This window comes from Ochotona princeps, chromosome 6 (assembly GCF_030435755.1).
Source record: "Ochotona princeps isolate mOchPri1 chromosome 6, mOchPri1.hap1, whole genome shotgun sequence".
In the NCBI taxonomy this organism is placed as follows: Eukaryota; Metazoa; Chordata; class Mammalia; order Lagomorpha; family Ochotonidae; genus Ochotona; species Ochotona princeps.
Genome location: NC_080837.1, coordinates 67,620,754 through 67,635,845, shown reverse-complemented (window position 1 = coordinate 67,635,845; position 15,092 = coordinate 67,620,754). Strand labels below are relative to the sequence as shown.

Here is a 15,092-nt window from a genome sequence, read left to right as displayed (position 1 = left end):
CTGCAATCTTCAAGCTCTCTGTCTCCCCCACCTCGCTCCTGACTCAACCTGCTTAGTTAGCTCCCTGTGCTTCATTCTAAGTCTCATTTCTTGAAACCTCTCTTTGACCGTTATGGACCATTAGACATTTTTTTTTTGTGTGTTGCATAACAAGATTCATAAAATACACAGTGATCTAAAACAGTAGTTATTCCTCAGAGCACCAGTGTTGAAAGAAGGGAATAAATGTCACACTTTGAGTGTGTGTATGTGTGGCATTTTCTTAAGGTTTTCATAGTGAAGGAATTTTTTTGTCTTAGAAATACTTTTTAACCTTTCCTCCCACAAATCTAGTGATTATAACTGGTACCAAATTTCGTGTCACTTTATAAAATGAAAATGTATTTGTGGATTCCTTCTAGGATGGCCCCAGAAGTTGCAGCAGTGGAGAAGAATGGCGGCTACAACCAGCTCTGTGATATCTGGGCAGTTGGAATAACTGCAATTGAACTTGGGGAGCTCCAGCCACCTATGTTTGATCTTCATCCAATGAGGTGTTCTCATTATTTACGATTACACAGTTATTGGTAACATTTCTGGGTAAAGTAGAATACAGATAACTGGGGTAGTACAAGCTCATTTTGAAACATATAATCATGTTCAGGTGTTCTAAGAGGATCTCATCTTAGACCTGCTCTCTTGTGCTCCTGTTACTAAAAATGAGTTTTCTATACTGTTGAAAGCGGTTAGCATCCTTAGAAAAGTCCTTCTGAGTCGTAACATTTATTCTTCCATCATTTGGTCTTGCTTTTTTATTCTATATGGAATTCTAAACAAATGGTAGACTGCAGATGAGAATTTTTATATTCTCATTTGATTTTTATTTTGGAAATAATGTTTTATATAGTTATTTACATTTTAGGATCTGTTCTCAAAAATTTTTTGAGTAGGAGATAAATTAAGCTAAAATTTAACTTCTTTAAAAAAAAAGATCCATTTTTATTTGAAATGCATAGTTACAAAGAGGGAAGGAGAAATGGAGTTCTTCCATGTGCTGGTTCACTCCCCAAATCACCACAATGGCCTGAACTGGTTGGTCCAAAGCCAGGAGCCGGGGCTTCCTCCGGCTCTCCCTCATGTGCCCAAGCACTTGGGCCACCTTCTGCTGTTTTGCTAGACAAATTAGCAGGGAGCTGGATCAGAAGTGGAACAGCCAGGACTCAAACCAGCATCTATATGGAATGTTGGCTCTGCAGCTGCAGGCTTAACCTACTATGCAATGGTACTGACCCCTAAAATTAAAAATTAATTGGTATGAAGTTAATAAGGAGAGCACCAGTTTGAGAAAGTTGTTATCCAAACATGAGATTGGTGGTAGGTTAATATATACTACCACTTGTGAAGATACACAAATTCAGACATGTCTATTAGTGTGTGTTTGCTGAGGACCTGGAAACAAAATGCTAGATGGCAGATGTGTCTTAGTTGTTTTCAAATATGTAATAATGCTTGTGCTTCAAAAACTGTTTCTGTCTCTGGTTATCTTTCATTCAAATACAATCATCCATATCACTTGTTAAAAACAACTGTTAGTATGTGAAGAAAATCCCAGTTTATTTAATGGCATCTGAGGAGTTCAGAATGTTGACCTGTTACTGTCATTAGTCATTGTGATGACTCATTAAAAAATTCTTTGGGGCATCTGGCATAGCTGATAATGTGCTGGGTTTAGATGCCCATGTTCCATGTGAGAGTGTCTTGGTTCAATACCTGGCTCCTCTGGCTCCTGTTGCCAGCTTCCAGTTAAAGTGAACCATGGGAAGCAAGAGTGATAGCTAGTTGAGTTCCTGTGGCCCAGACTGAGTTCCCAGCTCCAGCAGCCACCCAGGTCTGGGCCATTACAGGTGTTTGTGGAAGGATCGAGCAGATGTAAGTGCATTCTCTCACATGCTCATAACTTCTCATTTCACATCTCAAACACATAATTTTTTTTTAAGATTTATTTATTTTTATTGCAAAGTCAGATACACAGAGAGGAGGAGGAGAGAGAGAGGAAGATCTTCCATCCGATGATTCATTCCCCAGTTGACTGCAACGGCCAGAGCTGCGCCGATCAGGAGCGAGGAGCTCTTCTGGGTCTCACACATGGTACAGAGTCCCAAGGCTTTGGGCCATCCTCAACTGCTTTCCCAGGCCACAAGCAAAGAGCTGGATGGGAAGCGGAAATGCCCGGGTTAGAAACGGTGCCCATATGGGATCCAGGGGCATGTTCAAGCTGAGGACTTTAGCTGCTAGGCTACCACACTGGGCCCTTAAAACACATACATTTTTAAAAACTGTTATCTAGACAACATAGCCTATATGGAGATTCCATTAGTGGATACATAAATGGAAGTTCTGAAAGATTTTATATTGAAACTTTAGCTGGTCCCAGAATGAATACACACCCCAGAAATAAAGGGCCAGATGACACTGGTTTCTCTTAGAGTGCACTGCCTCATGGTGAACAATGGAACTAAGGTAAAGTTGTTGGCTCTGGAAAAGGAAACAGAATCCTTAAGATAGTATTAGCTAGAGGAAGACCAACAGGAGCAGTAACTTTGCCGTCTCTATGGGGGAAAAAAATCCCAGCAGCTAAAATTAAAGAACTTATAAACAAAGAAAGAACAGAGTAGTTCGCTTTGTGGTACAGTGGATAGGTGTCCCGTGCAAGTGCTGTTCCACTTCTGATCCAGATCCTTACTGATGTATCTGGGAAACAGTCAAAGATGGTCTGACTACTGGAGTCCCTGCCACGCATATGGGGGGGCCTGACTTCACGTTAGCCCAGCACCAGCGGTTGTGGGCATTAGAGGAGCAAACCAGCAGATGGAAGATATCTGTATCTCCCTCTCTATAACTCTACCTTTCAAATAGGTAAAAAATCTTTAACAACAAAAAAATAGACCTTATAAAAGTCTTTTAGCAGAGCATTGGTTGAGGGTCTTTCAGCATCCCAGAGAATACCCCATTGTAGTTACTTTGATGAGACTGATCTAACTGACCTAACTGGTTAAGCAGGGAGAGAATGACAAGTCCATTGCTTTTACTAGTGGAATTACACTCATCTTTGTGCCTTGATTAAAAACTGCTTACTTGGAATTGCTGTAGTTCTGTGGATGGAAACCCTCAAAATACATCTCATAAGGTTTCTTGTGACATTAGGATAGCACTGAAGCTAATGAAGAGTTGGTTGTCCTAATTATGAAAGGCCGTTATTTCTAACTTTGATTTAGCTGGGGTACCTGTGAACCTGAGGTAGGGCTCCTCCGATCAGGTGAGACAGGAAGAACAAGTATATGAAACACAGGTGTGGAATGTGAGTTGGTGGCTGGTCACATAATCCTTGATGATGCTCGTGTTGGGATTTTTTTTAAGTTCATATTATTTAATTTTATTTTGGTTTGAAAGACTTTAATTTTACTTCTTTTATTATGATTGTCATTCTATGATACAGTTCCATAGGCACTGGGATTTCCCTTACCCCCTCCACAATCCCCTCCTCCCTGAGTTCCCCTATATTATTACTATAGTATAGTCCTTCATAAAAATTCATATGTCCATCATTGCAGGCGTGGACAATGGCAGAGAGTCCAGCATCCCATTATTAAGATATAGTAAACAGTTTCATTGGGAGTCCATATTTAGTCTGGAAGTAGAGATGCATACTGCATTGTATCCTCACATCTGGATATGATAGTCTCCATTACACAGTTACTATACATTCCCTTAAATGAAAAGCCACAATACAAAATCAGCAACAGGAAGAAAAAAGAAATTCACAACACCATGAAGTTAAATAACATGCTTCTGAATGACTAATGTGTCGCTGAAAAAACATAAAGGAAAATCAAGAACCTTCTTGAAGAAGATGATGCTACTGTATGATCTAACACTAACATTTAACAACTTTAGTGAGAACTAGTGTAACGCTAAAAAGATTTCTTACGGAAATGGAGAAATTTTTCACAGGCTGTAAAAAATGAAAAAAAAAAATTGGAGACCCAGCCTGTTGTACGACTAGTTAAGCCATTGCATGTAGCATTGGCATTGTGTATGGGTATAGGGGGTTAAGTTCCAGGTACTTTGCTTCCAGTCTATCTTACTTCTGATGCACTTGGGAAAGCAGCTGATACCCCGAATACTTGGGTTCCTGACATTCAGGTGGCAGGCTGGGATGGAGCTCTTCATCTTGGCTTCAGCCTGATTTGCATGTAGCTATTACAGCCATCTGGAGATGGAGGGGGGAGGAAAATCAGCCAATGAAAGATCTCTATTTCCGTCTCCCTTTCTGTCTTTCAAATAAATGAATAAACGCAGTATTCTTTAAAAAGTTGAATTTCCAGGGCCCTGCAGTACAGCCTAGCAGCTAAAGTCCTCGCCTTGAACACTCCAGGATCCCATTTGGGCGCCGGTTCTAATCCCAACAGCTCCATTTCCCATCCAGCTCCCTACTTGTGCCTGGGATTGCAGTCTAGGATGGCCCAAAGCCTTGGGACCCTGTACCCACATGGGAGACCCGGAAGAGTTTCCTGGTTCCCGGCTTCGGATCGGTGCAGCACCGGCCGTTGCACTCACTTGGGGAGTGAATCATTGGATGGAAGAACTTCCTCTCCGTCTCTCCTCTCTGTATATCTGACTTTGGAATAAAAAATTAATAAATCTTTAAAAAAAAGTTGAATTTCCATATCCAAGTTTTTATCAGTGCCTTACTGATATAAATTTACTTTAGAATAGTCACTCTGATTATTAACTGTAGTAGTAAAAGTATTTTAATATTGTTCTTTAACTTAAATTTTTATTTCAGGGCTCTCTTCTTAATGTCGAAAAGCAATTTTCAGCCACCAAAGCTAAAGGACAAATCCAAATGGTGAGTTAAAGAATACATAGTTTTGTAGAATTTTAAAGTTTCAGAGTGGTACAGGTTGAGTCCCTTGTTTTATAGCTGATGAAATCAAAGCCCAGCAGCATTAGGCACTTTTTTCAGTGATACACCTGACTTCCTTGCAGAGCTATGGTGAGGTTGTACATTTGTAATTCACTTTTATTGAAACACTGAGGGGCTTTCTTAGCTTGATAGCAGCTCCAGTAAGAGTAATGAGAAAAGGGTACATTAAGATTCTCAAGATTGATCAGTTCTTTCCTGGTATTCCTTTACTTCCTTTAGTTACATATTTACTTTCACAGAGGTGATAACTTGAAAATATGAAAATATTTTCCACATACCTTGATACTTAACCATTTCTCTTCATTGACTTTCCTATTTTCCATAATCGTGAAGAGGGTTGTTTTTGTTCTAAATGTTTCTTTCTCTTAAAAAGTAAAGCAGTTTGCCTGTCTACACACGTCCATAAAGATGTCAATGATGAAATGAAAAAAAATTGTTTTTCTAGGAGTGTATTCCTCCTACATTTGATTTAAAAAAAGTAAGCAAAAAAAAAATCTCAAAGTTCTTACATTGAAGAATTCTTTATCTGCAGTTTCTGGATGTCTTACATGTCCGAGAATTCTCACCCTCCCAGATTATGTATGTGTATTCATATTTCTACTGGGACCGTCTGTAGGTTTTTCCATTTCCTAAGAGGCCCCTTCCCAAAATTGATTCGAAACCACTGCTTTATGTAGCCCATCTGAACGTAGTTTTCTATGGGAGCAACTCATTCTGGGAATGATGCTAGAAGTGAAAGAAAGGTTGCATTGAGTAGGGGTATTTATTTACTACTGCTACCCATGTTCTTTTCTGTTGAGAATAGAATTTTGTCAAGAGAATGAATTTCTTCCTATTCTTTGTTTTCTTATGTTTCTAACCGCTTGAAGGGCATAATGGTAGGAATGACTGTACATGCATTCAGTATTTGGTGATTCTTAAATGCCAGTGGTAACAGATTCCAGGGCCCATAAGGGCATCAGTTCATGTGACCCTGCTCCATTTCCATTCCACTTCCCTGCTAGTGTGCCTGGGAGAGCAGCAGAAGTGGCCCAGGAACATTGGCCCCTACATCCATGTGAAGACCTAGAAGAAACTCCTGGCTTCAGCTTGGCCTACCGCCAGGTGTAAAGGGAATGAACCAGCAGATGGAAGATGGTTCTTTCTGTATTTATCTCTTTCTAATTCAGTCTTTCAAATAAATAAATAAATTTTTTAAAGATGGAGAACCTTTGCCATCTTTTAGTACTGTCTGACCATGTGTTACCTCTGTCATAAGACCCCAAATGTACATATAGTAACTTGATTTCTTGGCAGAGAATTACTATATAGTTGTTTCTGCCAGTCTGAAGCTACTCCATCCATTTGGTTCTGGTCCAGTCTCTCTTATAGCACAATCTTGACACTAGTGGACATATCCCTCCGTCATTAATTAATAATAGTCATGTTATTGTTTCAAATTATGTCTTCTCTCTTGCCCTACTTCATCAGTGCAGGTGGCAGGAGAACCCGGTTGAGTGGTAAAATTGCTAGAAACCTTTTTGGGGTTTAGATAGTCTCTTACATTGTCCACCCTACCTCTCTGCCATCAAATTCTGTCAATATAGCAAAATATATATTTACTATATACAGGTGGCAGTGAGGAAGGGATGTTCTGACCCCTGAATTGTACCTGGAAAAAATTGATCATAAATTGTGTAAATGACACAGCCTACCCATTTCCAGATGTAGGGTTATTTTTATAGGTTGTATTATATACTGTATGTTGTGTTACAGTATAATGTATATTCCATAGTGCTTTAGGCAAAAAACTGACCCAGATGTTACCAAAAGTAGACTGTGTTTTGAGTTTAGTGGTGGTGGTGGTTTTTTGTTTTTTTTGTGGTTTCTTTTGCCTAAATAGGACTGAGAAGCACAAGAAAAAACTCATGTTTCTAACTGCTCTTAAGTTGATTTTATTCATAACATAAAAAAGCTAATATTAGTGAAATGTTTTTGTACTTGTCTCTTTTTATTTGAAGGTCATCAACTTTCCATAATTTTGTCAAAATAGCACTAACCAAAAATCCCAAAAAAAGACCAACTGCTGAAAGACTTCTAACAGTAAGTCATTGAAATTACAGAAGTTATCAAGAGATTATAGTCATGCAAACAATTAGATATGTCACTAGGAAAAGGTGTTTTAAATTGGTTCATATGAAAATATGAATGATTTCTCCTGACACGAGTTGCCATACAGTCCCTGTCAGAGCTACTCAGTTTTGTCCTTGTAGCACAAAAACCAATAGACATTATACATGAAAAGGTACAATTTTCATACCCGGTGAAATTTTATTTACCAAAGGAAGCAGGGTAACAACCTTGGGCTGTAGTTTGCTGACCCTGCCTTCTGGGAGATTCTTGAAAATATTGCTGTAACTTAAAATTAATTGCTTTTCCTGGCTTCTGATGAAAATTTATAGAATGCTATATGTGTATAAAATATTTTTATGGTAGATAAAATGATCACAACAGCCTAAGAAAGCTTTTTAAGAATGTCATAATAATTGTGTACTTGGTACATTAACATGATTTTACTAAATTAAATGGGTACAAATGTAAAATCCACATACATTTTCTTGTTGGGATAATGGACTGTACTGTAGTACTCATGTGCATGTCAACATAATGATATGAGTAGTGAATGTGGTCTGGTTAGTCCCAACATAGAGTTTCCGATCTATATTAACAAAAACTTTATGTAGCTATATTTAGAGAAATTACTCATATTCTAAATTTAACCTATAAAAGGCTCTTTAGTTTACAATATATATAGTTACAGGTTCTCTGATTTGTTTTTACTAATATATCCTCAATTGAAATTGTGGCATCTTATAGGCTTGTCTTTTCTGGTTAGCAAATGACAGGTGCATGTAACATTTTAGATAACACAGAGATATAAAAGCATACTCATGAATTTTATTTTGTTTTGTTTTTACCTAGCACACGTTTGTTGGACAGCCAGGTCTGTCTAGGGCACTAGCAGTTGAACTGTTGGACAAAGTAAACAATCCAGACAACCATGCACATTATACTGAAGGAGATGATGATGACTTTGAGGTAAGGAAGGGTTTTGCAGTTTTATAGTTGAAAATTGTTGATACAGTGGTAGAACTTATTTTAATATTTATTTATGTATTTATTTATTTGAAATCAGAGTTACAGAAAGAAAGATAGCTTTGATCCAGTGGTTAATTCCCTCATATGGCTGCAACTGCCAAAGTTGAGCCAGGCCAAAGACAAGAGCTTTATCCAGATCTCCCATGTGGGTAGCATGGGCTCAAACAGCTGGGCCATCTTCCACTTCTTTTCCCAGACCATAAACAGGGAGCTGGATTGAAAGATGAGCAATTGGGACACAAACCACTGCCTGTATGGATTGTCTGCATTGCAGGCAGCAGCTTTACCAACTATGGCTCAGTGCCAGCCCCAGAGCTTGTTTTCACAATCACTATTACAAAGATCAATTTAGCTACGTAAATTATACTTAGCCTACCTGCAATTTCTAGTTGATACTATTTTTATTATAATGTAACTGATTAATACTTTTCCTAATCTAAAACTAGGATTAGTTTCTTAATATGATCTCTTTTTCTTAGTTCGGTTTGTCTAAAGTGTTTAAGACTGTTTAAGACGTAGCTGAGATGAAAAAGGTCTGATCTTTCTAGTCATATGTATAAATGACTTCTGTTTCCAAGAAAATAAAGGTTTTAACAGCATTGATTTGGCCTAAGAGAAAAACACAGCATTATGTGCATTTTCCTCACAAAAGAGACTGCCTGTACAATGAGTTACCATTTTTGTAGCTCTGTATGTAGATGGTTAACAGAATACAAATAATTATTTAAAAGTAAATTGAAGTTCCCATTGAAAATTTTTATCCTTTCCAATGCTTTTTCACAACTATTAGTTCATAGTAATTACTTGTAAGGCTACTGATGACTATACATACCTTCTCTGAAAGTATTACATAATTATTTTTACTATGTATAAATAACTTTTTAATCAGAAATGAGGGATTTACTGCTCATTAGCAGGTACCCGTTTTTAACTACATATATAAAACACAGCTGTACTTTTTTTCACCAGTATCTCTTGTATTTTTTTTTCTTTTATAACTCTTTTTTGCTTCTATTTATCTGGATTTGTGTTTTTCATTTCATTTATACTTTTATGTCTCTGCCTTCACTTCTGGCATTATTATAGAACTAAAGCTTATATGTTATTGATTATTTATATTTCTATTTAATGTTCTTAAGTTTTAAATTTTATCTTATACACATCTTACTAACTGCTAACACTCTCTTGATACCTGCTATGTGGCAAGTATTAGGCCAGATTATTTCATCTGATATTCAAACTGTTATTTGTGGTAGGTACAACTATTTATATGTTCCTGTTTTAAAAACAAGGAAACAGGGAACAGAAAATGTCAAAGTCATTTTCCCACTGTCATATAAATAGTGAGTAGTGGGACCAGGGTTTAGGTCTGGGCAAGCTAAATCAGGGACTATCCCCTTAGTTAATACACCGTCATTTATGCTTTAAGGATTTAACAGCAATAGCCATTAGACAATGTGTAATAGCTAATCTTTGTTACTTGTTGCCTAGTACGTAGCATAATTCTGTAATGGATACTTTGTGTGTATTGTATTCAGTGGATGTTAAATATCAGATAAAGCAGCTATACAAAGATCTTTTTGCTATTTGAAACATTTTTAAATTTGGGATTAATAAATAATATATTTTTAAAGAATTATTGGGCCATCCTCTGCTACTTTAAGTCCATAAGCAAGGAGCTGCAGCAGAAATGGAGCAGCCATGATATGAACCCTGCCTATATGGGGTGCCAGCACTGCAAAGTGGATGATTAGCCTCATGTATCATTGCACTGGCCCCAATAAATAATATTTAATCCCTTAAAATCCAAACATTGTTAAAACAATTACAACACAAATTCACTACTAGTTACTGTTTCCTTTCCCAGTTGGTCTTCCCTTGGTTATAGATAACTAAACCATTTCTATTCTCACATCATTTTTGTTGTGCTTCCTGAATTTCCCCTACTTTCTGAATTCTCTTTGTCTTCTTAATAATACTGCTGTTCTTTCCATCCTTGATATGCAAAACCTTGTGCCAGGCAGTTAAGGGGCAAAATAGTGATGAGTGAGACTGGCACTGCTCCTGCCTTGACAGAATGCATGTTAAAACTCTCTAAGGAAATTGGAAAATACTAGTATATAACTTAGAAGTGTAGAAGTTCTTGTGGATTGGAAAATATGGGATACTATCAAGGAATTTTATAGGGTTAGGAAAAGACTCACTTCCGAAGTGATGTTTAAGCTGAAAACCAGAAGGATGCATTGGAATTAGAGGAAGAAAGCTGGAATAAGTATTTTGAGCAGTGGAAATAATAGCATATCTGGAAGTCTGGTGAGGAGAAAACGTAGGTGTAGTGGAGGAACTAAAGGAAAGTCTGGCTAGAGCAAAAAAACAGGGAAGGAAGTGGTGGAAGGTGAGATACAGCTAGACCCTGGCTTTCTCAAACAATGTTTAAAACTTTGAACTTTAGACTTAAGCATTGGGAAACCATTAAAGGGTAAGGGAGTAACATCTGATACGCTTCTCCACACCCTCTCCCCACCTTGTCAGATTAGTGAATGCATTGCTGAACAGTTAACACACTCCCAAATTTAGCCAAGATAATGATCCTGTAGTTAGTGCTGAGTACCACAAGGCTTAAAAAAAAGTAGATTAACTTGAGAATTTTAGGAGAGAATTGGTGATTGGATGAGGATGTTGGAGTAAGGAAAAAATTTACCAGTGTAATGAACACGGGCAGCTAGATGGATAACCGTATACTAAAAGGAGCACTAGAGGAAAAATTAGATTTGAGAAGAAATATTTCATTTACCTACTGAAAGAAGTGATTGTGGCATAGGCGGAAAAAATTAGACCAGAAACACAGAATTAAGTCACTGAATATAGATGTAGTTGATGCTTTAAGAGGTAAATGCAAGTATCTCAGATAGCACCCTGAGACATTTCCCAAAATTTAAGTATCAGGTAAGCCAAAAAGAAACTAGCAAATGATGGTGAAGAAACATAAAAAGGAAGAAGGGGAGTTTTGTTTTGTTGAGAATATAGTCTAAGTTATGTAGCCTTTAGGATTTAGATAGTAGTATTTGATGACTTTGACAAGGATTATTTTCATGTAATGGAAGGGAGGCTTATAGTGAGGGAATGTGAAAATAAGTACAGTAGTTCATTTATCAGATTGAATTGTGAAAGACTGTTTAAGAACAGTAGCTGGGGAGAATAAAATGCAGCAGGATTTATTTCCTTGTTTTTATGTGTGTTGTTTGAATCAGATTGAATGCTGATGCAGAGCCCCTGAGAGGAAAGCCAAGGATGGGGTGTAGAATGTGATAAGGGATTAGACCTTAGATAAGTAACACTTCTCTTACATGAGAAAGGAGCATCCGTAACAGTGTAGCTAGTGATTTCTAGTTTGTGAAGTGAGTGGGTAGGTCATCTTCTGAAAGAAAAATGGGTAGATGATGAAGAATGTGACAAAGATATGAAACTGATTGAAAACTGTGGATGAGTTGAATGACTAGAGAAGTATTGCCTGAATGCTAAAATGAAATGAATTCTCAGGATGTTCTGCATGCAATTGCTCTGCATGTAGTGACTGATACCTGGCATGTAATCAGGCAGGCTGATTCTGTCCAGGGTTGGCATTCTGTTGCACCAGTGTATTGGATAACGGGGCAAAGGGAATTTAAAGTGTCAGCAACAGAGTGCTTCAAACTTTGGAGTAGCAATTTAAAACTCTGAGAGAAAAGTAAAGATAGGCAAGAGGCCTGTGGAGAGTGATGAAGTAGTGGATCAGTGAACTTAATATTTTAAAAATATCATTTAAAAAATATCATTGACTTTGGGGCCAGTGTTTCAAGGAAGTGTTACAGTGTTACAGTACAGAGTCAGTGATACCTTACAGCTGCTGCCTATAACACTGGCATCCCTTGTGAGTGATAGTTCAGGTCCCAGCTACTCTTATTTCCAATCCAGCTCCCTGATAATGCACCTTGGGAAGTAGCCAGACACAGACCAAGTGTTTGGGTGAGCTATGGCTACCCATTTGGGAGACCCATGCGTTTCAGGTTCCTGATTTCGGCCTGCACCAATCCTGGCCATTTGTGATTGGAAAATCTGTTTCTCTTTCTTTCCCTCTGACACTGTGCCTTTCTTTTCTTTTCTTTTCTTTTTTTTTTTTTCTTTATTTTTGACAATCTTTACATAGTTAATTAGGGCACAAAGATTCAAGGGCTACAGGAAAGTGGGTAAGACTATTATTTCCACATTTTTTTCCCTGTATCTGGGGTAAAGGGGGAGATAAAGGGAGAAGCCCCGCCCAGACTACCACCCATCCCAGGTCCCTGATCTGGGGCATGCTCCAAGGGTCTTGCTCAAGTAGTTTTGATAGTTCATCAGTTCTGAATTGCTGCCAATCTCGCCACTCCAAGTACGATGAGATCGCTGCAGAACCCACTGATTGACATAGTCCACCTTAGAGTCTCGGTTTGCCCAGTTTTTCACTGCCAACATATGACTGGGTAGTTGATTGCTTTGTTCTGTCCTCTGTTGTGGTGCCAGGTATCCTGTGCATGTTCTGATAGACTGCCATATCATCCATGTGCAGCTGGTTATGCTCTCCACTGCTCCATCTGAGCCTCTGAGGAGGCTTGGCTCTGGCACTTGCACTCAATGGCAGATCATGGAACCTGCACGTCTCTTCATGGTTAGGGTTCTGAATCTGGCAGTTCGACTGGGGAGATCCCAAAAGAAACTTTGTCTGAGGTGATCCCAGACAAGATTCTTTTTATTTTTTTTATATTTTTAATTACATTTTATTTTATGACACAATTTCATAGGCTCTGGGATTGCCCCAACCCCTCCCCGTAACCTCCCCCCATGGTGGAGTCCTCCACCTAGTTGTAGTGTTACAGTTCAATTCCAGTCATGATTCTTTCTGTGCAAGAATGTACCATGCATAGAGTCCAGCATCTTATTGTCCAGATAATTTCAACATTTTCTTGGGGAGACCATCTCTGGTCTGAAGGCAGAGCTGGCAGAATATCATCCCAATCAATTATAAGCCACAACATAACATCAACAACAGTTACAACCTTATGGAGTTAATTGACATGGTGTTGAGTGACCAATATGTTAGAAAATACAAGTTCTTAACCACATCCTGTGATTATTTCATTGACATTTCAATTTTAGTTTATACACATCTGGCTGCTATACATCTTAAAATGGCTATAGGGTACTATTCTGCTGTCTCATGTCTATTTTCATTTTTGTATTTAGTAGTTTATAGTGTTGAAGCATAATTTTTATTGAACTTGGTGGATTTTAGGATAGTCCAAACTGGCTTATAACTCTAACAAGGCATATGTCAATAGTTGAGGTGCAGAACAGTTTTAGGAGGGGTGTGCAGAGAAATCCTCAATACCTTGGTGAGGAGTGACTTATCTTAGTAAGGTATATGAGAGTCCAGGCTGACCGTTTCCTGTTTGGTACTAAGCTTTCCTTGTTGTTCTCTATCTAATCTAATTGTTTTTTTGGTGGGAAGGGCTTCGGAGCAACCCTGATGGTCAAGTGCAAGAGAGGGTAGGAATCCAAACTTGGAACTAAGTAAGGACCAGAGAAAGCTCCTCTCCCGATTCCTGGAGGAAGTGTACATTTCTTGTTTCTGAGGACCACTCAGGGCTCCTGGCTGTTGTTCCAATGACATTAGATTCTGCGAGGAAGAATTTGGGCTTCTTCCATCCCATGCAGGAGATCCAAACGGGAATGGATGACCCCGGAGTTCTCGGCCTTTGAAGGCACTCCAATTCCCCGTGGTCTCCTTGGCAGTTGTGATATAGTCCTTGGTGCTCGTACTGATAGTCCTTGGTGAGGAGCTGGGAGTCTTCAGGGTTTGGATACAAGCCTCCTCCTACCCTCCTGCTCCATTCTGAGGTTACCCCCTGCTCTGTGCATGTGACCTCCTGTTAAGAGGTTGCCAGACCAGATTCTTGTATGTACTTGCAAGTACAGGGCCTGGTATAGTCCATCACCCCAATCAGCTGATGGTTGCAATTGCTGGGTCGGTTCTGTTTCCAGCCCTGTCTTCCACTGGAACCAATGGATGTTGCAGTCCAGCCTAATTCTGCCCAGCACACACCCGGCCCTCACAAAAACCAGTGGGAGCTGCAGCCTAGTTGGAGGGACCCACAATAACCCCCACCAGGCCCGCCCCCTGCCCTGGTTCCTGTGCTTGCCAGTATGTGCAGCATCCCATTCAGCTCTCTTACATGACACTCTGCCTTTGAAATAGATAAAATCTGGTGGGTTTTGTTGTTTTTGCCTGTTTTTTTATGATTTGTTTTTTGTTTTTTATTGGAAAGTCAGATGTACACAGAGGAGGAAAGACAGAGAGGAAGATCTTTCACCATGCATTGATTCACTCCCCAAGTGGCTGCAATGGCCAGAGCTATGCTGATCCTAAGCCAGGAGCTCGGAGCCTCTTCTGGGTCTCCCATGCAGGTGCAGGGTCCCAAATCTTTGACTGTCCTCCACTGCTTTCCCAGGCCACAAGCAGGGAGCTGGATGGGAAGTGGGGCTACCAGGATTAGAACCGGCACCTGTATGGGATCCCAGTGCATGCGAGGACTTTAGCTGCTAGGCTACCATGCCCAGCCCTGTTTGTTTGTTTTAATGGAGCAGTAGTTTAAGTTGCAGTTTACAATGTTGACATCCCATATTGGAGTGCCAGTTCAGTTCCCAGCAGCTTAACTTCCTTTTGGAGGGTGGGGGAAGGTGAGGCATTTTTGAGCCAGCAGTAAATGAGAGTGAATAACAAGAAAGTTGATAGATACAGGTCAAGCTGAAGGCCTAGTTTCACAGGAGCAGGCAAAGGTAGTGAGAAGGTGGAGGTAGTGAACTTGCTTGGCTTACCACCGTGTTCTTACTCAGTCTCCTGTATACAGTATTTTTCTCCTCTCTACTATTTTACACCTAATCAGAGTAACCTCAAAGCTGACCCTGGGGATCC

The 15,092-nt window shown here is 39.2% G+C and overlaps 1 protein-coding gene across 2 annotated transcripts in view; it reads left to right on the top strand.

Annotated features, from left to right (window-relative positions):
- The window catches only part of MAP4K5 (mitogen-activated protein kinase kinase kinase kinase 5), a 107,145-nt gene that overhangs the window by 50,688 nt on the left and 41,365 nt on the right, over positions 1-15,092 (top strand). For both annotated transcript variants that reach the window (XM_058666402.1, XM_058666399.1), the window contains exons 10-13: positions 402-533; positions 4,826-4,888; positions 6,967-7,048; positions 7,928-8,044. In XM_058666402.1, the coding sequence (XP_058522385.1) occupies positions 402-533; positions 4,826-4,888; positions 6,967-7,048; positions 7,928-8,044 (394 nt within the window). The remainder of the gene's footprint in view (positions 1-401; positions 534-4,825; positions 4,889-6,966; positions 7,049-7,927; positions 8,045-15,092) is intronic.